The sequence below is a fragment of the Trypanosoma rangeli genome (assembly GCF_003719475.1).
Source record: "Trypanosoma rangeli strain AM80 chromosome Unknown Tra_15.4_contig_00062, whole genome shotgun sequence".
In the NCBI taxonomy this organism is placed as follows: Eukaryota; Euglenozoa; class Kinetoplastea; order Trypanosomatida; family Trypanosomatidae; genus Trypanosoma; species Trypanosoma rangeli.
Window position 1 is genome coordinate 1 of NW_021705806.1, and position 22956 is coordinate 22956.

The 22956-nt window shown below is 51.5% G+C and overlaps 10 protein-coding genes across 10 annotated transcripts, besides 13 other annotated features; 1 reads left to right on the forward strand and 9 right to left on the reverse strand.

Moving 5' to 3' along the window:
- The first annotated feature begins 7 nt into the window (after positions 1-7).
- Positions 8-38: a microsatellite.
- A 127-nt stretch (positions 39-165) lies between these two features.
- Positions 166-204: a microsatellite.
- Positions 205-382: 178 nt separating this feature from the next.
- TraAM80_02638 (transferase) lies at positions 383-3142 on the reverse strand (the record flags this gene model as incomplete). Its single annotated transcript, XM_029379637.1, has 1 exon — positions 383-3142. One exon carries the CDS (start codon positions 3140-3142, stop codon positions 383-385), a length of 2760 nt encoding a protein of 919 aa, XP_029240493.1.
- A 309-nt stretch (positions 3143-3451) lies between these two features.
- Positions 3452-4543, reverse strand: TraAM80_02639 (uncharacterized protein; the record flags this gene model as incomplete). Its single annotated transcript, XM_029379638.1, has 1 exon — positions 3452-4543. One exon carries the CDS (start codon positions 4541-4543, stop codon positions 3452-3454), a length of 1092 nt encoding a protein of 363 aa, XP_029240494.1.
- A 766-nt stretch (positions 4544-5309) lies between these two features.
- On the reverse strand, positions 5310-6053 carry TraAM80_02640 (uncharacterized protein; the record flags this gene model as incomplete). The annotated part of the gene is made up of 1 exon (XM_029379639.1): positions 5310-6053. One exon carries the CDS (start codon positions 6051-6053, stop codon positions 5310-5312), a length of 744 nt encoding a protein of 247 aa, XP_029240495.1.
- A 35-nt stretch (positions 6054-6088) lies between these two features.
- On the forward strand, positions 6089-6520 carry TraAM80_02641 (uncharacterized protein; the record flags this gene model as incomplete). The annotated part of the gene is made up of 1 exon (XM_029379640.1): positions 6089-6520. One exon carries the CDS (start codon positions 6089-6091, stop codon positions 6518-6520), a length of 432 nt encoding a protein of 143 aa, XP_029240496.1.
- Positions 6521-6621: 101 nt separating this feature from the next.
- Positions 6622-6666: a sequence feature (GA-rich).
- A 240-nt stretch (positions 6667-6906) lies between these two features.
- Positions 6907-6940: a sequence feature (A-rich).
- Positions 6941-7019: 79 nt separating this feature from the next.
- On the reverse strand, positions 7020-9551 carry TraAM80_02642 (putative conserved oligomeric golgi complex subunit; the record flags this gene model as incomplete). Its single annotated transcript, XM_029379641.1, has 1 exon — positions 7020-9551. The coding sequence occupies one exon, from the start codon at positions 9549-9551 to the stop codon at positions 7020-7022; it is 2532 nt and encodes an 843-aa protein (XP_029240497.1).
- A 410-nt stretch (positions 9552-9961) lies between these two features.
- On the reverse strand, positions 9962-10978 carry TraAM80_02643 (uncharacterized protein; the record flags this gene model as incomplete). The annotated part of the gene is made up of 1 exon (XM_029379642.1): positions 9962-10978. The coding sequence occupies one exon, from the start codon at positions 10976-10978 to the stop codon at positions 9962-9964; it is 1017 nt and encodes a 338-aa protein (XP_029240498.1).
- Positions 10979-11414: 436 nt separating this feature from the next.
- Positions 11415-11439: a microsatellite.
- A 26-nt stretch (positions 11440-11465) lies between these two features.
- Positions 11466-11498: a sequence feature (G-rich).
- Positions 11499-12054: 556 nt separating this feature from the next.
- Positions 12055-12098: a microsatellite.
- Positions 12099-12392: 294 nt separating this feature from the next.
- Positions 12393-12415: a microsatellite.
- Positions 12416-12742: 327 nt separating this feature from the next.
- Positions 12743-12787: a microsatellite.
- Positions 12788-13446: 659 nt separating this feature from the next.
- Positions 13447-15486, reverse strand: TraAM80_02644 (putative eukaryotic initiation factor 4a; the record flags this gene model as incomplete). Its single annotated transcript, XM_029379643.1, has 1 exon — positions 13447-15486. The coding sequence occupies one exon, from the start codon at positions 15484-15486 to the stop codon at positions 13447-13449; it is 2040 nt and encodes a 679-aa protein (XP_029240499.1).
- Positions 15487-16146: 660 nt separating this feature from the next.
- TraAM80_02645 (uncharacterized protein) lies at positions 16147-18390 on the reverse strand (the record flags this gene model as incomplete). Its single annotated transcript, XM_029379644.1, has 1 exon — positions 16147-18390. One exon carries the CDS (start codon positions 18388-18390, stop codon positions 16147-16149), a length of 2244 nt encoding a protein of 747 aa, XP_029240500.1.
- Positions 18391-18872: 482 nt separating this feature from the next.
- Positions 18873-18900: a microsatellite.
- A 291-nt stretch (positions 18901-19191) lies between these two features.
- TraAM80_02646 (uncharacterized protein) lies at positions 19192-21735 on the reverse strand (the record flags this gene model as incomplete). The annotated part of the gene is made up of 1 exon (XM_029379645.1): positions 19192-21735. One exon carries the CDS (start codon positions 21733-21735, stop codon positions 19192-19194), a length of 2544 nt encoding a protein of 847 aa, XP_029240501.1.
- A 115-nt stretch (positions 21736-21850) lies between these two features.
- Positions 21851-21879: a microsatellite.
- Positions 21879-21905: a microsatellite.
- A 231-nt stretch (positions 21906-22136) lies between these two features.
- Positions 22137-22168: a microsatellite.
- Positions 22169-22228: 60 nt separating this feature from the next.
- TraAM80_02647 (uncharacterized protein) lies at positions 22229-22951 on the reverse strand (the record flags this gene model as incomplete). Its single annotated transcript, XM_029379646.1, has 1 exon — positions 22229-22951. The coding sequence occupies one exon, from the start codon at positions 22949-22951 to the stop codon at positions 22229-22231; it is 723 nt and encodes a 240-aa protein (XP_029240502.1).
- Between the last annotated feature and the right edge of the window lie 5 nt (positions 22952-22956).

Consider the following 22956-nt stretch of genomic DNA (forward strand, 5'->3'; position numbering starts at 1 on the left):
TAGTGTCATATATATATATATATATATATATATATATACAGAGCGCTTACGTGCGAGGCCACCACTTGGAAGGACATACGCACACATTCATAAATATACATTGGCAAAAAAAGAGGGAGTGAGATAGAGACTCCTTTTCTCTCTGTACATGTTACAGTGTGCTTTAAAAAAAAATAAAAATAATAAAAAAAAGACAAAAAAAAAGGGGAAACAACAGCAAAGTGCAGCAGCAGCTGCTGCTGCGGCCACAACATCAGTCCAAATATCCCTGCAACTCATCTGACACAAATATAAAAACAGCAACAAGAAAAAAAAAACACCCCGCCACTCTTTACTTCATTCACAGACTCACTTGTTCGCTCCTCCACCCGATTCATCCCCATCACCTGTCGTTTTTGTCGCGGTAGACGTAGTAACGACGCAGCTCTGCAACAGTGGAAGGCGTCCATACAAAGACGGCGTGTCTGACGAGTTCCTCAGATGTCGGCGCGGACACGCCATAGGTGGGCTCGTAAAGCTCAAAAAGCCCCTCCAGTGCGTCCTCTGCAGCTTGCGGAGAATCAACGCAAAGACCGGATCCCCACTCCACTGCGCTGCGGGCCAACGTACCACTTGTCTCGATGTATTTACTGTAAATGCGGTCCAACGGCCAGTAGCGACCGAGTCCATCGTCCACGACGCAGGATTCCACAATTGTTTCACCAATGAGACCACGCCGTGTTAGTTCCGCCGCCTGTGGCTGCTTCCCCTGGCCAAGGTCAATAAAGCAGATGAAGCGCAGTGGCCCATTTTTTCCTGGATTCGAAACGTCTACAGGAAAGCGTAAATATCGTGGGGAAGTGTCTTTGCTGGTTTGAAACACAATTACGATGCCATCGTACGATGGACAAAGGGGAGTGGCACCTTCACCACGGGAGACGAGCGCGTAGCCAAGATTATCGCCGCGAAGCTGACCGTGCAACATCAGGTCTAAAATGGTATAGTCAAACAACGCCCGCACAGCAAGTTGTGTGTACAAAAATTGAAAGATCTCCCCATCACGCAGGGGAGCGTTCACAAGTGCATCGTAGCAGGGGTCATACTCATCGTCTTCTTCCGTCAGAAACCTACCAACGACACCGTCCATTAGCCGCGTCACGACGTAACAAAGTTTTGTGCCAGAGTCCGCATCTGCCCCACGGCTACAGACAATTACGTCTTTCGCTGGCATCCCGTTGGGAGGTGTGCTACTCACCACAAACTCATATATACGCGTGCCGTACAGAATCCCACAGCTCTCCATTTGATTAAAAAGTACAAAAAACGCCACATTCGTCAGGGATTCCTTTACATACGTCTCATGGTCCATGTGAGATGGAACAATAAGACATTTCACTGCCACAGGAAGGCGATTTGGACCAAACCTTCCCTCGTACACTAAGCTACTACCACCCATTCCAAGGAACCTTACAATCTCAATCGCGTCCGTGTTACCGTCAAACAACGCAATTGAACCTACCTGAATATACTGCCTCCAACGTTGCACAATGCGATCTTCACTGATTTCTACGCAACTTGTTGGCTCTTGCACAGCTGAGGAGATAGAGTGATTTTCCACAACGAGGTCGGAAGAATGTAGCGACGAAAAAAAAAGGGATAAATCGCTACTATTCCTATGCAACCGCCTAAGTGAAGCCATTCCACATCGATATGTTCGTGGCAGTACAGGGGCCTGCCACACTGTTGCTCGCTCCACACCGTAGGGATCCTCAAAGAGGTTAAATAACTCCTCCAAGGCAAGAAATGCATCTTGTGGACTGCAAATAACGCGTTGCATCGCCCAGTTTATAACCACATCTCGTCCCAACTGGCCTTGACATGGCAACATTTCTGTGGCCCCAAAAAGCCTCTGGTGCGCTGTTTCCAGATTTCTTTGCGACGATGCATAGTGAGGGATAACGGCTTCTTCAAGTGACACAAAGTGAAGCACCTGTGATCGTGGCGGAAAGAGAAGCCAGCGATCAAGCAAAGTTGGGTGCTCAAAGGCTAACGGTCGCACCCCACCTGTTTGAACCCCAATAAGATCGGAGCGTAGCGTGCGCCCCTCCTCCTCAGCGGTCATACCAGGAAACCGTATGTCATACAAAGCACGGAATACAAGCTGCAGGTAAAACAGCTCAAACACCTCCACATCTGTGAATGGTTGCGTATACAAGGATGGTAATTTCTCTTTATCCGTGTGCGGGCGGCGCAGTACGCCCTTCCTTGTGAGTGGGAGTTGTAAGGCGACTGGAATTTTTCGTTCTCCCCCTTTGTCATCCCCATCTTGATGATGGGAGGGTTTGTGGTGGAGCCGCAACAGCTCACGTGTGACGCTATTCGTCAACAGTTCAAGTCTCAGATACATCTGGTGACGCAGTAATTTTTGCCAGTTGATCCATTGCACGGACAGGAATGGCAATGCCTGATCGCAGTACCCAGCTTCTGCCAGCGCAATATAGAGCGCCACTGCCACCGTGTAGTGTTTCCACTGAGGCACGGCAGTACTAACACCAGAACTGTTCTCCGCGTTCCATGAGTGTGAGCTGCTGAAAATAGTCGGGCGATCGAGCAAAGGCGTAATGTAAAAACGGTCACCGTAATGTGCGGCAGAGAGATCAGCATAAAGGTGGATCGGACGCGTCTCCACGGCGGTGGCGCCCTGAACAACTAGCGTTCTACCTTCTACATCGTGGAGGCGCACTGTGTGCTTCGCAGGAATAACGACCTCTTCTAAAAACAATGCCAAATCCATTTCCGCCATCGTATTCCGGTTGGAAGCAAACACACCAAGTTCACGTAGTTTGCATAATCGATTCACAACGGCAGAAGCAGACGTGGAACTGTTATCGTCAGCCATAACAACTGCCGGGCGCAACGCCCGTCGTTGGTGAAGCGGGCAACGAAGCAGTGCAGTGGCGGGCTGCCTCGGAGCTCGCCCGATCCTTTGCGGTCCGGAGCAGAAGTCACCAAGAAGCGACTCGCAAGATGCATCCACACCGGATTTTTGATTACCCACATCAGTGGCATGATCGACTCGCCACGGTGCAAAGCTCCGTGTTGCAGCGCGGCGATGCAATGGGTCCTGCCTGGTTGCTGGCGTTTTGGCGCGTGTCATAGCCATGCATTTGGGGTGTCTTCCTCTACGCGTGAAACGCCACTCAGCGCTCACACCTGTCACGCCCCATGTGTTCAGAGTGGAAAAACCACAGTGCCAAAGAGTAAGAAAAGGGAACCCACATAAAACAACAACAACAAAAGACAATCTCGCAGAGACCCAAATCAGACAAACATGGGTAGAAGAGAACAACAACAACAGTGCACGTAGCTGTATTCACGGAAATAGAAAAAGAAACACACACAGAGGTAGACAGATGTACCAAAGACAACAAAAAACAACCATACGGGGCACTCGGTGCCGACACAGAAGAAACTAACGGACAAACTGCGGTGGTGGGCTCGTCTGTGGTGGTGAACTCCGCTGGACTGTGCTTTCCTGCCGCTGACGCTGTTCCACTTCAGCCAAATCCGCCTCCATTGTCTTGCGCCGTGTTGCCTTCTCCTCCTTGTTCCATAGATATGGCATAAACCATGGAATGTTTTTCATACGCTGGTTCATCGTGTCAAGCTCCTTAAGGTACTTCAAACGGGACTCCAGAGTTGTGGAGGCTTCCCCAACAAAGCTTTTCATTTCATTCAGTAATTCCCGCGGCATCTCACGCTCCAGCCGACCACCGTCATAGATCCAAGACACCCGAGGAATGTGTGGACGACTCTTCACACGTTGAATGACCAGTCGTTGTACCCAATGATTTAGTTGGTGAAGCAGCGGCTCCAGCTCAAACCGCGCCCCCGGATCCACCGTCGACCACACAATATAAATCTCCTTCGAGCGGCGGGATCCCAGCACCTCCTGAATGATAAGTTGGGCAAAATCTATGCGCTCCCCAATGTGTGCGGGACACGCCTTCAATGAACGGCGCAAATGATACGCCACCCTCTCACAGAACGCACGTGCACTTGGCGACATATTAGACTCATGCCGTAGATAGCGTACCTCCCTACTCATCATTCCTGTGGGCTCAGGCGCCGAGGGCCAGAGTGCGCCGCCCGCAAGCTTTCGTGCCGCAAGGGGTGTAAAAGGGACTGGTGGTGCGGTGTACTTGGCTCGTTCCCCCCAGCTCTCATACCTCAACGCGTCCTTCTCCGACAGACCAAAGTTGGCGCTATTTCGTAATGGCTCCATGTCACCAAGACCCTGCAACGCATATGTTTTGTTGAGGTTTACCCCTTCACGATCGAGCCTCGATGACTTTGAGTACAAGCGCTGCTCTACATACCGATACGGTGAGTGATCCCCAGAGCTGATGCGACGTTTTCGAAGAACCTCAAGAATCGTGTTCCGCCGCTGCTCTGCTGTTTGACGTAATGGCAGGACATTTGGCCGACGAAAGCGATATCGAAGCTTCGTCATATACTTCTGCGTCTGCTTATTGAGCAGCCGCACCTGGCTGCTCACGAACATCTTTTCCGCTTAGCAACGCCTGGCTGATATCCCCCCAGTGTCCCCCATGCAACGAAAATAAAAAAGAGAAGTAACGAGGCGACGTCACTCGGGGGATGTTGCTGTTGGACAGAGCCCCTCCCCCTTTCCTCGCTCCACCCCACGCTCCGCCGACTTCTTGCACTTGCACCCGACACTAAACGGCGTCCAAACACGAGTGCTATGATGCTGTTGTTTGGACTTTAAACGAGGAAAGGAAGGGGGAAGAAAGATTCAAAGTACTAACATCTGAACGCCCCAGTGTGTGCTTGTGTGTATAAGTGGGTGGTGGGGGGGGATCAGGAGAGATACAAATGCATGCCACAAGAAAAAAAAAAAACAGCTATTAAAAAATTAATAATCATAAAAAGGAATGTACACACAATAATGAATTCCGCACACATACAAATACACAGATAAAATGGGAGAGAAACCCACTACTACGTGACGCCATCTTTCACTTCCTTCCGCCTCCGAGCCACCTCGTATTCGGGTATAACGCCGACAAACATCTTGTGACCATGAAATACGCTAGAGAGTGTGTAGTGTGGGTGATGCATCTTGCACAACATGGTTCAAATTGCCTGGAGGCGAGAATCCACAGTGATACGGCCCAAGGCATTCGTACCTCGTCGCAGTTGCATAGGGCCGCCACGCTGGCGATGGTTGGATGCAGTGAAGACACGGTGAAAGTCTGCATCCTCTGCTAACGGGTCATCAACGTCACCCTCTGCCGCTGCGCTGGCATCTAAAGACGTGTGTGACGACGCAACCCCACATTTGCTGCCGCGTCCACTGGTGGCTGCATTGCGTCATGTTGTGAGGCGTCACCTGTAGAGGTCGTCTTCTCCAGACGCGTTCCCGTGGCTCCGCCCAGGTCCAATTCGTTACCGTTAAAATCATCATCATCCACCACCTCACGGGCAGCTAACAGTGCCACTTCGAGATCCTGCGCCCGAGCGCACACGGTGTAAACGCCGTCGTCAATAATCATAAGAGATTTAATTTCGGTAATTTGTGGGACAAGGTAGCCGCTGCACCCTTGCCACGGCTCTTCAAGTGACTCCCTTTTAAGCTGCCGCACCCCCCCCCCCTCCGCTATGAAGGCATGAAACGCTGCACACTGCGAGAGCATGAAGGGCATCACCTCTTCAATGAGCTGAAGCAGGGCCGACATTGACTCTGGGACGACGTCCGCATAGGCGTCATATGTTTGGCTCACCCACTCCTTCGTATTTTCCGTGTTTTCCTCCCCGACAAAGACGCCACCACGCCACCCTGTCACACGCTCCAGGTAACGGTTCAGGTGTGGGAACTTCTGTACTACGAAGGATGCAGGTGGACCATCCATTAAAAAGTTGGCGGAAAAAGCTGCCCCCATGTAAACATCCGCCAAGCTGGGGTGTGACATTCCAAGAACAAATAGCATGTCTGGATGCTGCTGGAAGTGGTCGTCAAGCGCACCACAGAGACGCTGAAAATGTTCTTGCATATACGGTGCCGTCCCCTTCTACACTCCCGTGACTGATGTCAGTCTCTGCATCGCCTTCCGAAACTGCCGCGCTATCGCACCCGGCAGACCGAGACCAAGAAGAAGAAAATAGCGAAGATACCCCTCCACAACGTCAATGTTTTCACTGTCGACCCCAACGGTACATCACCCCCGTCTTTGCTAGCCACCACGACGCATACACAACAACTGTCCATGGGCGCCAAGTGAATATTCGGATGTGTAAGTTTCTTTACAAGAAACGGCGTTCCCTGTTCTTGCCTGCCAAAACGCTCAACGGCATCTATCAGATGCCACAGCTGCAGCTGGGACCTGCCATCAGGCGTGACTGTGAAGAAGGCGTTGAGGGCTCGAAACAGCAAGGCGTAGAACAGAGTCGTAGCCAATGCTCTACAGTAAACCTTGAAAGGTTGACGACGCAATCGCAGGTGCGCCACGTGCTGGTGTAGCAGCAATGTGTACGGCGAGCCTAGCACTCAGTACATCATGCATTAAATCGCCTTTCTCCTCTCCCCTGCTTATATCGAACAGGGCAAAAACAAGCAAGCGCAGGGAGACATAGAGAGAGAGATGGAGATGAAAAGAGACGACAGAGGCAAAAGACAAGAAACGGCAAAGTAGATCAGCATAAGTAAAGCAAAAACAGCAGTGGGCAGGCTGTGTGAAAACCAAACACATCTCCCACTCCTTCCTTGGAGCACACACTCACCCTTCCACCACCGACGGCCTCTCCTCTCTTTTCTTCTTTTTCTTCCTACTCCCTCGCGGTTTTCATTTCCATTTTTCCTTTTCTTCTGGCGCTGGCATCATTGGTCACGTACACACAAGAAAGACGAAAAAAAAAAAAAACAAGAGCAAAACAAAAAAAAGCGGGAACAAACAAACAAAGGACATAACTCATCTATTGTCCATCGTGTTCCTCATGTCGGCATCAATTCCCCGCACCGCTCAGGCCTCCGCCTCATCGATATCAGGTGGCTCGGGTATGTCTTCGCCCATAATCCAGTTGGCCCGGCGCAGCAGCTTAAAGAGTGGCCCAACGGCAGCGAGCTTTTCAGCCTCCGCCCCGAGTCCCAGCGTCGTCTTCACCTCCTGCACAAAGGCCTTGGCGTCGAGGTACAACTGGAGCGTCATCTTGTCACGGTCCGACGCGGTTTCCTGCGTAGGTCTCACACTAGTAGCAGCAGCAGAAGAAGAAGGATGACCATTTCCCAAAACAGCCTCAACCTCAGGCCCACGCCCACCGCTTGTTGTTTCTTTACGACGCCGCAACTTTTCCCAACTTTCTTCCGTCTTCTTCGCCGTTATAAGTGTTTCCTTCGCAAGCGCACGAAAGCGGTTCGCCACCTCATTCACCAATTCCACCATCATACCATGGCGGGCCGCTGAAGGCAATAACGTGCGCACAGATGCATCAAAGCGCTGCAGTGGCTCTACTACGCTAGGAACATACCACGACGGTGTCGTAGGGAATGGCTTGCGCATGTGTGAGTACGCCGACCTCACCGAACGAACATTCTGAAGGCCAACAAGACATTCCTCCGTCAGGCGGCTCTGCACCACACGGTGAAGACAGGCAACAGCACTACGACAAGTATCTTGTGTGAGAAGCTCCAGGAGAGGCGATGTGACGGGAAATGAGTGTTGACTCACCTCTTCTAATCGCGTACGAAAAGGTCCTTCAATGTACGCTGCGAGCTTTTCAAAATCAGTGCCAGCAGCCATGACAACATGCAGCCAGTCCTGCATCGAACCTGCACCTTGAGCAGCCTCCACGTGCTCCAGCAGATTTTGCACCACTCGACGTGTTGCAACGGCCGCCTCACGAATGAACTTCGGGGTCAAGATGTAAATGTAAATATCAGCCGAAAAAAACCAATCCAATGCTTCCCTTAGTTTTGTAAAAAGCTCGAGGCAAAATCCAGCATCCCCCACATGGTGCTTGCCTGGTTGCTTCTGCGGTTGTTGAGCCAATGTCTCCAATGGCGTTGCACAAAACGCTTTAATCGCCTCCTCAATTTTCTTCGATAACTCATTGACCCGTATTGTGCCGTACACGTCCGTGTTCCACTTGTGCCTCCAAAGTGCAACATCAGGCGACCGCATCAGCGCCCACAGCTCCTCTGCAGATCTGCAGTTGGCCACCATAAGAGCAAGCAGTTCATGCGCTGCGACGTAACGCTTCTGAAAGGCGTCTGCCACGCTAATGTCATACAACGAGACCATCTTCTTCACGACTGCCTCGCACACAGTTGGCCAGACAATCATGGGAATCGGCAGCACAATGCCTTCAAAAGATTCCCAAATCAGTGGTAGGAAACACAGGACTTTCGTCTCCAGTTGCTCCCGTAGACTTGTTAGAAGACTGATTGTATCCTCCAGACTATGGCGGGCTTGTGTGGCAGCCCGCCATGAGAGCACAGATTCAAGCAGTGGTCGCAGAACACGCTCACGATACATCCGACAGAATTCCCGCACTTCCCCAGATATACGGTACGTTTCCATGACTTCACGCAACGCCGGCTTCAACTCTTCTCGTGAGGCCTGCAGATAGGCCTCATGAAGTGCAAGATACACGTTTGAAAACACCCCACGTACTAACTGCGTGCCCTCGCGAAGGACCTCTGACGCCTCCTCGTATTCTTTTGTACGTTGTGGGAGCCGCGGCAGGGTCTGAAAAAGCGCCTTCCACTGCTGCACCGTAACAGCAATATCACGAAGGGCCTCACACACATGTGGGCTGCCCGCCGCTACCGCCACAGTTGCCAATGAGGAGCTGCCACTGTGTTTCGCCTGCTGCTGCTGCTGCTTGATGTCACTCTCCGTGGAGTGCGTACAAGAGGGAAGTGCCTTGACTCGCTCAGAAAGCAAATCAAAGATCAATAGAATCTTAAGAAAACTCACGTCAAAAATACGACTCAGTTCCACTTCGGTTGCGTCTCGTATTTGACTATTCACGTTTTCCTCCAGTTTCGCGAGTTTCTCTAACGCTCCCTCCACTTTCTTCACGGCGGTGAGCACGGGCTGCTGCACACAACGCAGTTCATCCTGCATCCCAACGAGATGCCCAGAGACCTTCACAAAGGCGTCGTGGACCTCCATGTTCACATGTCGCAGGATGCTGCTGTCCAGAAACTTTGCGTACGTCTCGAGATCCCGACACAAACTACGAAGGGGCACGCCGTGATCCAACTTCTCCTGGACGAACAGAATGGGGTCAAAATCAAACGCGACGCCGAGGCCACCTTGCTGGTGGTCGTTGTTTTGCTGCGACGCCGCGTCAGACTCGGCTCCATCCTGTTGCTTTTTCTGGGTGTCGTCAGTCACGTCGTTGTCTAGCGCCACGCCAAACTCGTGTTCGCCGAAGCAAAGCTGAATAAGCTGCAACTGCTCCAAATCCACATTGACCTCTTTCACAGCGCCCTCCCTTCGGCTGTGGCTCACGCCATCGTGCCCCATATCCTCCGCATGCATCGACATGAGGACGCCACTTACTTCCTGTTCCTGCTTCCTCGCACCTCCTCTCCTCACCGTGCATGCGGGCGCAAGAGGGGGGAAAAAAAAAGGAGTCAGATTTCGGCGGAATAATAATAATAATTCAAACGCAAGAAAAAAACAATCCGAAGGCAAAAGAGTATAGCGCCCACCCACACATCTTTTTCTGTTCCCGCTTCATTCACGCACCGTGCTGCGTTCATCGCTCGTCACCACACCACCGCACTCTGCCGCCCTCTCTGCAAACAACAAGGGCAACAAAACAACACAGCACCCCCCACCGCCTTCCTTCCCTTCCACAGAGCTCCCTTTCCGGCCCCGCATCATCTCGCGTCCATTAATTCCCTCAATTTTCTCCTTCACCCTCGCCTTTCCCTGTAATCTGCCGGGTGACATCAATGCATCGCCTTGGGAGGGTCCACGCGGGCGGCTTCGGCGATGCGCTCCATGTGCCGCCTCTTCGCCTCGCCACTGAGCACCTCCTTCATAAACTCCACACGCTCGGCGTTGTGCCGCTCCTCCCGCAGCCACGTGAGATTGCCGCGCGTATCCTCATGATTGCGTGGCTCATATACGGCCTTACCAAACTGCCAGTCTAAATGAAACATGCGTTCCCATTCCTGCAGCAGTGTGTCACGTGCGTCCACTGGTAGGGCGTGCACGAAGCCAAGCTCTGGCTGTAGTGAACACTGCTGCATCACCGCCAAGGCGGCCGGTGTTACATGCCGCCCGTAATCCGGTCGTGCGGCGGACACATGCGTGAGGACGTAGTCAATAATTGCTTCCACGCTACGAAGTTCGCGCCTGTCGGTAGACGTTGGACTTAGACGAAATACGCCCTCTACCACTTGATAAATAACACGTTCTCGCAGCGTCTCCTCCTCAAGTACAAAACTCTCGATAATGCGTCGCTCTGGGAGTGCGGTGAGCGGGTTTCCTTCAAAGTCCAGCCGTCGCAGTTCATACCCGTCACGCTGTGTCTCGGCAAAGATGACGTCTGTGAGTTTACTAACAAGATAGTCGCGAATCTCCGAATCCGTCATACTTAAAACGACTGTTGTAAACTCCTCATCCCACGCAGGCGACTTCGTCGTCTCCGCCGTTTCCCCAGACGTGTTTGACGTTCTCTTTCCCATGTAGTTGGCCGGTGCAACGTTCGGCAACCATGGCTGCTGCGTATGCCACCACTGCCATGCGAAGGCGGACGTACCGCGCGTCACTCCGACACCTTCAGGGTTAAAGCGCTCAACATACGGCAACGGTCTATGTGACTGGCTCTGATCCCACTTGCGTATGCCTTGTGCCTGCCGCTGCCACCGGTTGAGCTCGCGGTACTTTTGCATGTGGGGTCGCCCACGCCGCAGCACATTGTGGTGCCGGGACTTGCGGTAGGCGAACGATAACCGCAGCATGCGTGCCTACCTAATATTGTGTGTGAGTGTTGCCTTGCAGTTGTTAAATAGAAGTTCTTCTACCGCACGGCAAACGCCACTGTAAGTGACACTTCCGTAATTCTTCCTTGCGTGGGTCCGCGTACGTGTGTGTGTGTGTGTTACGTTTTTCCTTTTTAAGGGCATGACCACAGAGAGAAACAAAGAGGAGGTGAGGGAGGGAGATTGAGGCAGTAAGGCAGTGAAGGCTAGACACGGGGTATGTTTGAGACAGTGAATGGGGGCAGTGAAGCAGCCAAGAGAGGCGGGGAGCACCGAGTCGTCGTCGCCTACTGCATTAAAAGGGAGATGGAGGGGGAAGCAATAGAGCGGAACAAAAGGTAAAAACAAAAGAAATTCAGCGCGCTCAACAGAAGCGGCTGCAGCGCAGTGGGAAAAGAAAAAAAACAACAATCAAACACACACACACACACACACACACAGAGAGAGAGTACTAAAAGAAAAAAAAGGAGGGGGTGGGGTGGGGTGGGGGGAGGAGGGGAGAGTAAATCATGCAGTAAAAATACGAGCAGAAACCCTAAAACAAAGTAACACCTCGCTTCTTCTATTCAGGGTTAAGAGGAGGGAGGAAGGAGTGGTTGCACTCCATTTCAGTTTACTCTCTTCTAATATTTATATATGTATTGCCCCTCAAAGCATCGCCCGCCTCTCTGTCCCTCGTTTTATGTCGGAAGTCTCTCTCATTTGTGTTTCATCGTGGTGGCCTCTATGCGGGTGCCGATTGCTCTGCGTACAAGCAACAGTCTTCTTCCTCCCTCTCACCCGCTTCCTCGCGCACACGCCCCCACACACACAGAAACGCAAGGAGGGAGCGAGAGATCTGGTGCGCCTCGGCAACAAGCAAGCATGTGGTTGAATACAACAGTTTGACGTCATTGTGGTCAGAGTTGTCGTAAGCGCCAATGCAAAGCTCTCAAGCAATATGCCTCCCCCCGCTCCCTCGCTGTGGCTTCCGCTTGCATGCTTCAACAAAAACATGACAACCTTCTTCTCCCTTACTCTTTTGTGCTTCTCTTTGGGCACTTCGCCGAGATGCAAAACAAAACAAAACAAAACACACACACACACACACAAAAGACACCTTTACGCGCCTTTCTTTGGGCGACTTTTTTTTTTCTTTTGTTTTCATCACCTTTCCCACCATGTATATAAGCATAGATCTGTGTGTGTCTGATCCTTTTTGGAGTCCTTCGTTTCGTTTTTCCTCAATTTATTTCTGGTTTATCGCTCCTTTTCTGCCCTTAAATGAAACACCTACCGACGAAGCGAATACGCCCTTTTCTCTTCATTATTATTAGAAGCTCCTTTGTTTGCCTCATTCCCTGGCCCTGCATCAGTTTATTACCCTCCTCAGTCCCTTTCCGTTTTCCTGCACTTATTATTATTATTATTATTTTAATCTTTGTATCTCCTTCTCCTCCACCCCCACACCCATATGTGTATTTCGTTTACCTGAGTCATGTCGCCACGTAGATGTGTATTGTATACACAACTGCATGCGTGCATGCAACCAAACAACAAGAAGCCTATTTGCCTCCCCCCGCAAAGTCTCATGCGTTCATGGTTTCTTTTGCTGTGATTGCTGTCCCATTTCACGTTTTTTTTTTTTGTTTGGCTCCCACAGTCTAGTTGACATCTCCATGCCATGCCAGCAAATCAACACGCATCCATCCACCCTACGCAGATGGGCGCAAACAGTACCAGCTATCGACAACACAAGAATGGCACCACGCGCAGACACACACACTCACACACACACATACGAACACAAAGCAGCAAGAAACAGAATATGCGCCTACGCGACGCCTTTTCCCCTATTCCTACATAGTGTAAGGATGCCCAACCACGGAAGAGTACTGCTTGGTTCTATGTGCCCAACATCTCACGCACACGGGAAGGTTGATCCAACACACTCATACACACCAATAAAGAAACAAATTCGCAAGGCACATGCCATGATTAACATACTTGTTGCGGCGTGACGAGGTGGCGGGCTTTGGGTCACCGCAACCGCCAGACCCTTCCTCGCGTAAAAGTTATTAGTAGAAGGGGGGTGGTTAGGGTGGAGTGACACACAAAAAAAAAAAAAAACTGCACTCCCGCTGCCTCCCAACGTGTCATCTCTGAAAGCACAAAACAAGTAATGAATGACAAACCTTTAAAAATAACAAAGGTAGAGGATGTTCACCACGACACGATATGATCCACTGAGCCCATCTGGCCGCACATTCGCTCTACAAGCCTAAACTTTAATGAGATTGCTAGAAATAATAACGAAGTAGCAGTGAACACAAAAAATAAATAAATAATAGGTGGGACAAAGCAGTCCTAAGTGGAAAAAGTCACTCAATCCATCCAATTGCCCACCGGCGCTCCCCCCCTGTCGTCTTTCTGTATGTTGTCGCCGCCTTCGTTTATTCCCAGCTGTGTCAGGGATAAAGCTGAGCAAGTTCCTCTGTGAGGACGCGGTACTTTGTACTCGACTCGTTCTCCTGCCGCCATTGCCTTAAGTCGTCCTCCGTAAAAAAACCCGCCTGCACCATCGAGGCCACAAAGTCGGGAAGAATGCCGCGCAAAAAGGACCCTAACCGCACTGAACACAACGCTTCCATGCTCTCGGCTACTGACACCTTCGTCGACGTTGGCCGCGCCAACAGAAGGCTGTCCCAAACATTAATGAATTCCTCTTCCCAATCCTCTGTCTCATCACAGACGACTTGCATGACGTCAAGGTTTTTCGCCGTACGTGCCATAATGTCTTTTGTTATATTCAAAAAATTCATCTCCGTGACGCGTCCAACAACATCTACGAAGCGGGAAAAAATGCGCGGGCAATCCGCCACATCTCTTTCTGCAATAATTTTGGTAAGACACATTGAAAATCCGCGACACAGAACGCTGCGCCCCCACCTAGCTTTTTCGAGTGCGGTCAAGAACAGCGCCCGCTCATTCTCTTTTGTGTCCATTAGAGCCCGAAGTAGAATCACATAGATACTTGTCGCCAAACACTGGTTAACAGTTTCGTTGGGACCCAACACACGTGAGAGATCATTCGTTATCCAGTCTCGATTGGGCAATCCATCCTCCACAGCATCACGAGCAATACGAAGTATGGTCCGACTCACTTCATCCGTGAGTGCCTCAGGTGGTCGTGCGAGCGCAAGTACCTTCTTCTCCTCCACCGACAGTTGCTCCTCCCCAGGTGCGGATTGCAGTTGTGGTGGCGGCAGGAGTGGAGGTGGTGGTGGTGGCATGATGTAACCACCAAACCCAGACAGATCAGAGTGACTCGTCGCACGTCGCGTCCCCACACCATATGAATTGGGGACGTCCTGGTGGCTTGTTGCTCGCTTTCCCACAGGCGGCGGAAGCTGATCTCTGTTACGAATTTGCTGCTGCTGCTGCTGCTGCTGGTGGTGGTGGTGATGGTTATTATTATTATTATTATGGTACTGTTGCTGATGGGGGTGATACCGTTGTTGTTGTTGTTGTTGTTGTTGTTGTTGCTGCTGCTGCTGCTGCGGTTGTGGGTCCTCTACTATAACCTGCTCCGGCTCACGTGGTTTCCACCCACCGTTGCGCCGATCGATGAGGTTTTGTAGCAAAAAACGAATTCGATTTGAAAATCTTCGTTCCTCCTGTAGGCCTCCCAGCAACTTCCACAATTCGGGCTGTGCCGCGGGGTGCTTCTCTTCATACATTTTCCCTACAACCTCCAGCAAGTTGATGACAACTTCAAGATCCATGTCGGTGGGCATGTCCTTGTAAACCTTCTCACGCAAGATCAGATCTATAATCTTTTGCGTAATAAGCGATTTCAGGAAGAGTTCACCAGCAAATTTGATATTGTTAACGTTGCGTTTACGCAACTTCTCAGCCTCATCCTCTGACGCAGTTTCCCGCACCGCCTTGGTGGCCCCATCAAACATTTGTTGGCACTTCTCCACAATCGCCACACGAACCTCACTCTTTTGTGCGTCGGCCTCGCCACCCTGTGCGTTGCGGTAGTCATACTCGTAGCGCACAATCAAGTGGCACAGACGTGCATATAAACCAGCAAAGACAGGCTCAACAAGAGCCTTGTCGTAGATGAGCCGCACCACGTCGGCCACCACGCTCGCATTAAGAATAATTTCAGGGACAAGGATGGAGTTGGAAAGCACAGCAAAGTTAGACTCCGTGAGTTTATTAAGCGTGCACTGCACCAAGCGTACACCGCGCTCTGACTGGTCAATCGCGTCCCGGCTCTTGACTTTGAATCCATTGCTGGTCATCACAAGCTTCTCCGGTTCCGCTGGCTTCCTCTTTGAGGCTCGCGCAGCCAACAGGATGCGCCCCAGAGAAAAATCTTCCGACAAGCGCTCCTTCCAGGTGTCTCTGTACGCAAGAAGGTAGGGTATCGTCATGATACGAGAGTTTCCAGCGTATTTTGGGTCATTGCTCGTCACGCCTCGAGGCTTAAAGAGCATACCTTCACCTTGCCACCTTTCCAAACTGGCCCAGTGATGGGTGGGGTGTAAGAGAAGAAAAAGAGTGAATGCGTGATTGAGTGTAGAAGATGGGGAAAACACAATAAATAAATAAAAATAATTCTGCGGCGCCCTTCCCTCCCCCTCAACATTTCTTTTTATCACGCCATGTACGTGTGGGTGCATGCCAGCATAAAGTGAAGGAAAATGAAAATACACGATTTATAGATTGCGCGAATAAACGTACGAGACGCAGCTACAGGAATTGTCCCTCTTTTGCGTGCTAGTAGTTGCTGTTCGCTTGCCTCTCCTCTTCATCCCCACCCCACCCCCACGCAAACGCTCCCTCCCTTTGGCACGGATACTCACACATGCGCACAGGGTACCCGGGGGTTGCCATCACCACCATCCGCTCACCATCTACTGCGATACAATGCCCGAATCACATCATCAGGCCCTCACACACACAGCAGAGTGGCCCAGTGACGTAATCGTACAAACCACATGCAAGGCAGCGACCTAGCACCTCATCCTGCTTCACAAAAGAAAGCGGGGTAAATGTGCTGCCGGAAAACACTGTAAGGTGAAACCCAGTCGCACAGTCGTGTGATTTTCCCTTAGTGCTTTGCTCCACCCGCAGATTAGAAGAAAGAGACATAGTTAAAAGTGTTTGTTCCTCCTTCCCACAGACGGAGCAGGGAAAGCGAGGAGGGGACAACGTCGTCGGGGCGGACATCTCCGCTTCCCTTTTTGTTTTTTTTGCTGCTGCTGTCGTTGTTGAGCCTCTACAACATCTATAAACCTTCCAAGCTGCGCCGCAAATGCCCCATTGTAAACCCACGCCTCGCCCTTGACACATTGCTGCTGATACAACCTTCCGAATTGAACCGCCGCCAAAAACGGTAAGTGCAAGGGCAGTTCTGTTTCCAACGGTAACGTAGACCATTCTTGCCTGACGAGCCCGGCATAATGCACCTCCTCCGCCATGCATCGCACAGCGTTTGCCAAGACAAGCTCCATTAGCGCTGTGTCCCCTGGACATCGACGCCAGATGCAAAGTAATGTCTGCCGCCATGCTGCATTTGCCTCTGGGAAACGCAGAAACAACTCCAGGCCGTACTTCTGGCGCTGCTCCAGGTATCCCCACCGCAGTGCGCCCACCACCCGGCAATAGGAGGAGAAGAAGGAGGCGGCTACGTTGGTGCCGTTCTGTTCGTCCTTAACTTCTTCCTCCTTCATCATCGAAGCCTCTGACACACTCCGGGACTCCCGCTGCCACAATTGTGCAGTCGCAGCACCAACGCTATTGCTTGGCAGCAACTCCTCCCACATAAAGTACGATGTGGACTGTTGCCGGCTCCACAGAGCATGAAGCACATTGTCAAGCGATGCCTTAGTGGTTGCTGGTGCCACCGCTGACGTTGATGCCGCGTTGAGCTTGGCATTGGAGAGAAAGCCAAACCCCTCCTGAAGCTGCAGAAGCCGCAACAAAAACCCACCCTCCGTGTTGACGGAAACAGGCATCAGCTGAAACGGCGGATACCGCCGCATGCCAACCCGAATTCCCAAAACCGCCATGTTGCAAGAGGGGTGAATGGCCACTCCTGATAACTCCAGCGCGACGTCACGTGGGTACACACTACCGTCCATCCGCATGCAGCGAATAAGTTCCACGCATTGCCTTCCCACAAAGCCCATCAGACGCCGCTGAGATACAGCCAATACAAGGTACGGTGTTCTAGATCCATCCATCGCAGTCACACCCGTCCTCTGCAAGTCTGTGGCGGTCCTCGCTTCAAGTGGTGCGAAGGAAGTAAGCGGGATAGCGAGAAAGCGACGAACAGTAATTTCATCACCCAAATCGCTCTCGGCCGTCCATGATCCCAATGTGGTCCAGTTGACCTGCATTGCCTCTCCCCTGCCGTAGACATCGTCCAATGCATCCACCACGAGGCTCCCTTCAAGAACACACATCGGGGCAGAGACGAAGACACGCAACGTGGAATTCGTCTCATCGGTCATCATGGAGCAGAGGGCAGTGGGAATGCCGCAGAGTGGAGGAACCTCAACGTAATGCGTCAGCTGCACATGAGCAGTGGAAACAGTAAAGACGCGAAGCCAAAATGGGCATGCCACAACCAGACGATTATCTTTACCACCACACCCAATAACACGTGTTGCACACGATGGCAATAGACTTGCCACAGGACTACCCGTAAAACGAAATACAGGTGGTGGAAATAGTCGCAACTGCAAGGCTGTCTCATCGGAGGTGTCACCAGCTAAATTGAGGAGATAAACACCACCTAGCGTCACCACTACTAGAAGATCCAACGGAAACCACTCATAGCTAATCACACACCACCCAGCCCCGGCTAACAGTTGGATTCGATCATTGCTGTCATATTCAGCAGCTGCGGCGTCAAGATTAACAACATTCCCAAGAGATGGCCGCACCCTTTTACGTCCTTTTTTATCCGCCCCAGTGGCGTCGTCGACGCTTTCCTGAAAAGCCGCCTTGGGAATAAAACACATCCCATGACTCGTACGAAGCCTTCCCGTGCCAAAGCGGATAACGCGATATATAAAAGTATCACGTGTGGTTCGTACGCACAATCGACACGTTGCGGGGTACGCCTCTTCCGGTACCAAATCTAGTGCCCATTTCGCTCCAGTGATGCACATCGGGCCAGATGCATCATCACGGGGCTGGTACCTAGGTCGAAGAACGACCTCGGAGGCAATAATGCTTTTGATGTGCAGATACAAAGCCCAGTGCGTGGCGACAACGAGGACATTGTGTGGGCTCCAGGCCACGGAGTCAGGGCTATGAACGCAGTCACCGTCTACCGGGGCGCAATCCGTCGCATTAAAAGAAAGGTACGCCGCATGACCGTCCGTCATTTGCCGCAGCAGATGGGTGCAGTTTGCTCCACACTGTAGTTTTTTTTTTGTAGTTTTCTTTCCACCCGTATAGCTTTCCTCCTCCCGCCCCGTAGCACACGCACGGCTCCTTTGCCTCGTCTCTGTCACTCTATCAGAGAGGTTAGGAGTGTACGAGAGCAAACCCACAGCCGTTTGCGCCTGTCGCCCTCCCGTTGGCCCACTGCCCACTTTATGTCACCCACACGTGGGTGTGTGGGAACGGCAGCCAGCAGGATAGACAAAAAAAAAAAGGAACAAGAGCAAACCAGGTAAGGGAAGCAGAAGAGCATATGCAAAAGAAAAAGGCACACATACAGAAGTAACCAAATAACCACATATTCATATGAATCTACTGAAAGCAATGACTTTGATAGCACACCGAAGTAGTTCAAGAAACCCCACAAGACGAGGTCTCTGAGTATGCACTCATAAACTTCCAACATTCCTCACAGCTCATACAAATATATATATATATATATATATATATATCCATCGGTTTGCACATATTCGGCTACATTCTTTCTACACCTCTCTGTTGCTCTAGGGGATAAAAGGGTATACCGCTTTCTTTCCCTCTGTGTATCGCAAAAGGTGCGCGTTCTCCACCTTTTCAGACATTTCGCTATACATTGATGAGGACAAAGGCGATGCTGATGATGATGCTTGGAAGGGAGTTGTATATAAATGGTATCTACATGCCGGTCATCCCATACGTAATAAAAAACAACAACAATGCCAGCCACAAACATCCAGAGTCCCCTCATAGTTCCTAATGGAGCCTCAAACAATGCTTGGAAGCTCATTCATGATGGATGACGGTTGTTGTTCTTGCGGTTGCAGAACTGCGGACGCCGGTTTCCGTGGGAAAAAGCGGCACCTTTCAGCATCGTCGCTTTGGAATGCACGTTGAGGATCAACCGCAGGTAAAGTTGGATAGCCATTTTCGAAAGTTGATGCACGGCAGTTGGCATTACTTGTTGCAGCCGCCTTTTCCAGAGGGGAAGCGGGGGCGTTATGCCACTTCTCATGCCCTGTCGCCAGACGTGATCGTCGCACGTGATCATCAAACGCATCAAGATCGCGACGCAGTACACCTACAAGACCGTGCCTTTCAACAATAGAACGTAGCTCAAAAAAAAGTGGGTTCATAATCTGTCGTAACGCCTCTAGTTGCTGAACACGCCTGGAGTACCGCTCATTCTTGTCGGCAAGCATCTTCTCCTTGTAGCTTTCCATGACGGTTGACTCCACCTTCATTGAGGCGATCGTGTCGTTAAGCACCGCCACCTTTTCGCGCTGCTGCTCCAAGTCCCGACGCATGCGGTCGTTTGCCTCACACAAAGACTTGTACGAGGTGTCACCAAGGGCGCACTCAAACCGCTCAATTGTACGCTTTGCCGCGTTGAGTTCCAGCCGAAGCTCACGAATCTCACATTTCATCGCCTGCTCCATCTCATCACGCTCGCGTCGCCTCGTCGCCAACAGCAGCTCCAGCTCCGCTACCTGCCGCTTCAGTGCCTGCACCTCCGCCTCTGCGTTGCTAGCACGTTCCGTCTCCGACCGCTGGGCACTTTGGTGTGCCTTCAGCTGCTTCTCCGCCCTTGCCTTGAGTGCGGTGAGTTCTTCCGTGATGCTCTGCACATGCTGCGCGTGCTCCTGCGTCCGCCGCGCAAGCTTTTCAGTAAGTTCCTCCACTGTACTTTTCAGTGTTTCCTTCTCCGCGTTAAGAAAAATGGCGTTCTCGACGAACTCCTTCTCGCGGGCCGCGTACGCCGTCCTGGCCTGCTGCAGATCCTCATGCAGGCGGTCGTGGTTTGCCGTCATGCGAAGAAGTTTTTCAAACAGGTCCTTTTCAACCTCCTCCTTCTGTGCCTTTAATTTATCAAAAAGGGCCTGAAGAGCATCACGTGCGGCGGCCAGAGACGTCAAATTATCCCGCAGCTTCCGCGTGTCCTCTTCAGTGGTACGCACCATAGTCACCTTCTCCTCCTGCAGCCGTTCTGTTGTGGCGCGCAGCACTGCTATCGTCTCAAACGCCTCCCGCTCATTCTTTTCCGCGTTCTCCTGTAATTTTTGCAGACGTATCTTAAGACTCTCAATTTCCGCACGCAAAAGCGCCTTCTTTGTGTACGCATCGTCGCCAGCAATACGCATTTCCTCCACCATTTTATTAAGATCCTTCTTGAGCTGTTCCACCTCTCCTTTGAGGGAGACATTCACCTGAAAGTCGTACTGCTCACGTTCCGCAGCCTTGGCACGGTGGGCATCAAACTGCTCCTTCAACTCTGACAGCTCTGCGTTTACCCTTTCCAAAGTATTGGTGAGTTCCCCCACCTGCGCCTTATGTACACCAATCTCCAGAGTGAACTGCCTACGCTCCACAGTCGCCTCCGCGTATGCCTTGTCAAGATCACGGTAGAGTGTTTTCGTCTTCTCACGTTCACCATCCAGCAGGGACTGCACAGCCTCTAGTTCCCTCCGCCTATCCGTGGAAAGCTCATGAAGCCGTTTGCACTCATCCCGCGAGGACTCCAGTTGGGAGTTAAGAAGACTGATAAGCACACTTCCTTTCTCATCATCTCGACCCTTTCGTTCAAGCTCAGATTGAAGCAAACGTACCGTCTCGCGGTGTTTCTCTACTTCCTCGTTGAGAACTTTTAACAGTAGTGCCGTCTCTGCGTCGGTGCTTTGCGGATGCACCTGTAAAAGTTGAGCATCAATAGCCGAGAGATCCGTGGCCTGCGCCGCCTGGACAGCGTCCAACTTGGCCTGTATTTCCTCATTCCCCCTCTTGAGACGCTCGCACTCCATCTTCAGTCCACTATATGCGTCCACTGACTCATCGCGTAAACTTTCCACTTCCCGCAGTCGTGCGTAAGTCTCGCGAATTTTCTCGTCGAACGCAGCCTCTGCCTCGACGCTCTTCATCTGTGCGAGTTCAAGTTCGTTGCTTAACATGGCCACCCGCCGCAGGGCGGATTCCCGATCCTGCATCATGGTTTCAACGCTCAACTGCAATCCATTCAACTTTGCGCGGAGCTCGCGACACTCGCAGTCTTTGCGTTCGAGGTCGTCTCGCAACTGCTGCTCGCGAACCTCGAACGTCAACTTCAACTCCCAGTCGGTGATGGCGCGGCGAATTTCCATCTGCCGCTGACACTCATCGTCCAAGGCGCGCCTCCACTCCCCCTCCAGCCGTTGACGTGCTTCCGTCTCCAGTTTGTGCAGACGCTCCTGCTCTTCGGCGAGTTTCCGCAGCTCCGCTTGACGCAGAAGCTCCCCCTTCTCGGCATCATGAGCCGCAGACTTTTTCTTCGCTGGCATGCGAGGTAAGCAGAGAAAGGCCACACACGCAGCGCAAGAAAGAGACCCAAGCAAAACGCACCTTTTTCTACTGTCAGCCTTTATGTTTTTGCGTCTCAGTCTTCGTGTAGCTACAATATATATATAAATATATATATATATATAACAATCAACCACAACAACAACAAAAAAGAAGAAGATAATCCCATAAAATTAATTCATTACAGCCAAATATACAGCACTGTAGCAGAAGAGTGGGGCGCAACAAGCGCCACTCCGCCCGTGGCATACAACGTGCAGTGGGAGATGCTGGCAGCAGCAACACTCCAGGGCATTCTCCACCACCACAACCACTGCCATTCCCAGACCTTCTTCCCACACACAAAACCCACAACACGCCCAAAAGCAGCATGATAAAAAGAAAATAAATCGAACAAACAAACAAACAAACAAAAGGGACTGAGTACCAATAGTGGCAAGCAGTGCGGACTACGGTGTCCAGTGACCATCAGGTTTACTCCGACAGGGACACATTACAGGACGCACGGCGTGTGCGGGATGCGGTGTGAAGAAGCATTGGACAGACCCACGAGGTAAGGCCACGACACTGCCTACAAAGCGCACGACTCCCCGCTCTGACATCAACACACGCTGCAGCTGATCGCTTTACCGACGTGCATAATAAACGAACCGTAGTCAACATGGATGAAAGTTCCTCTGTATTATCTTCCTGCACACCCTGCTCTCTCACCACCAAGGGCATATGATCACCACCAGATATGCCGGATACGACACAAACGGTAGTCTTTGCTTTCTCCTTGCAAGAATCGTGACGAACTTTATGCTTTTCCATGCACTGTACACACTGCCGCTGCCGCCGCTCGAGGGACCTCTCCCGCTTGCGCAGTGCGGCAGTCAACTCCTTTGGTGTGACGAAAAAGGTTGAAAACAGCTGGATCCCTACCGATGAACAGGAGGATGAGGTGCCACTGGTACCTTTTGCATGCTTGAAGTGTACAGATCGGCGGCGGTGCCACCACGGCTTTGGAAATAGCTGCTGAGTGCTTCGACTCAACGCCTTGCGACCGACGTGACCAACAGTTTTATTACCTTTGCGCCCGATCTTGTGACGTATCCCTTCGTTATTGTTATCGTGTGTGTTATAACAAAACGACAAGGGGCCCTCGTGTTGCCGCCGTTTCTTTGGTGCATTGAGATCAGGCAGAGAGCGCTGCATTCACA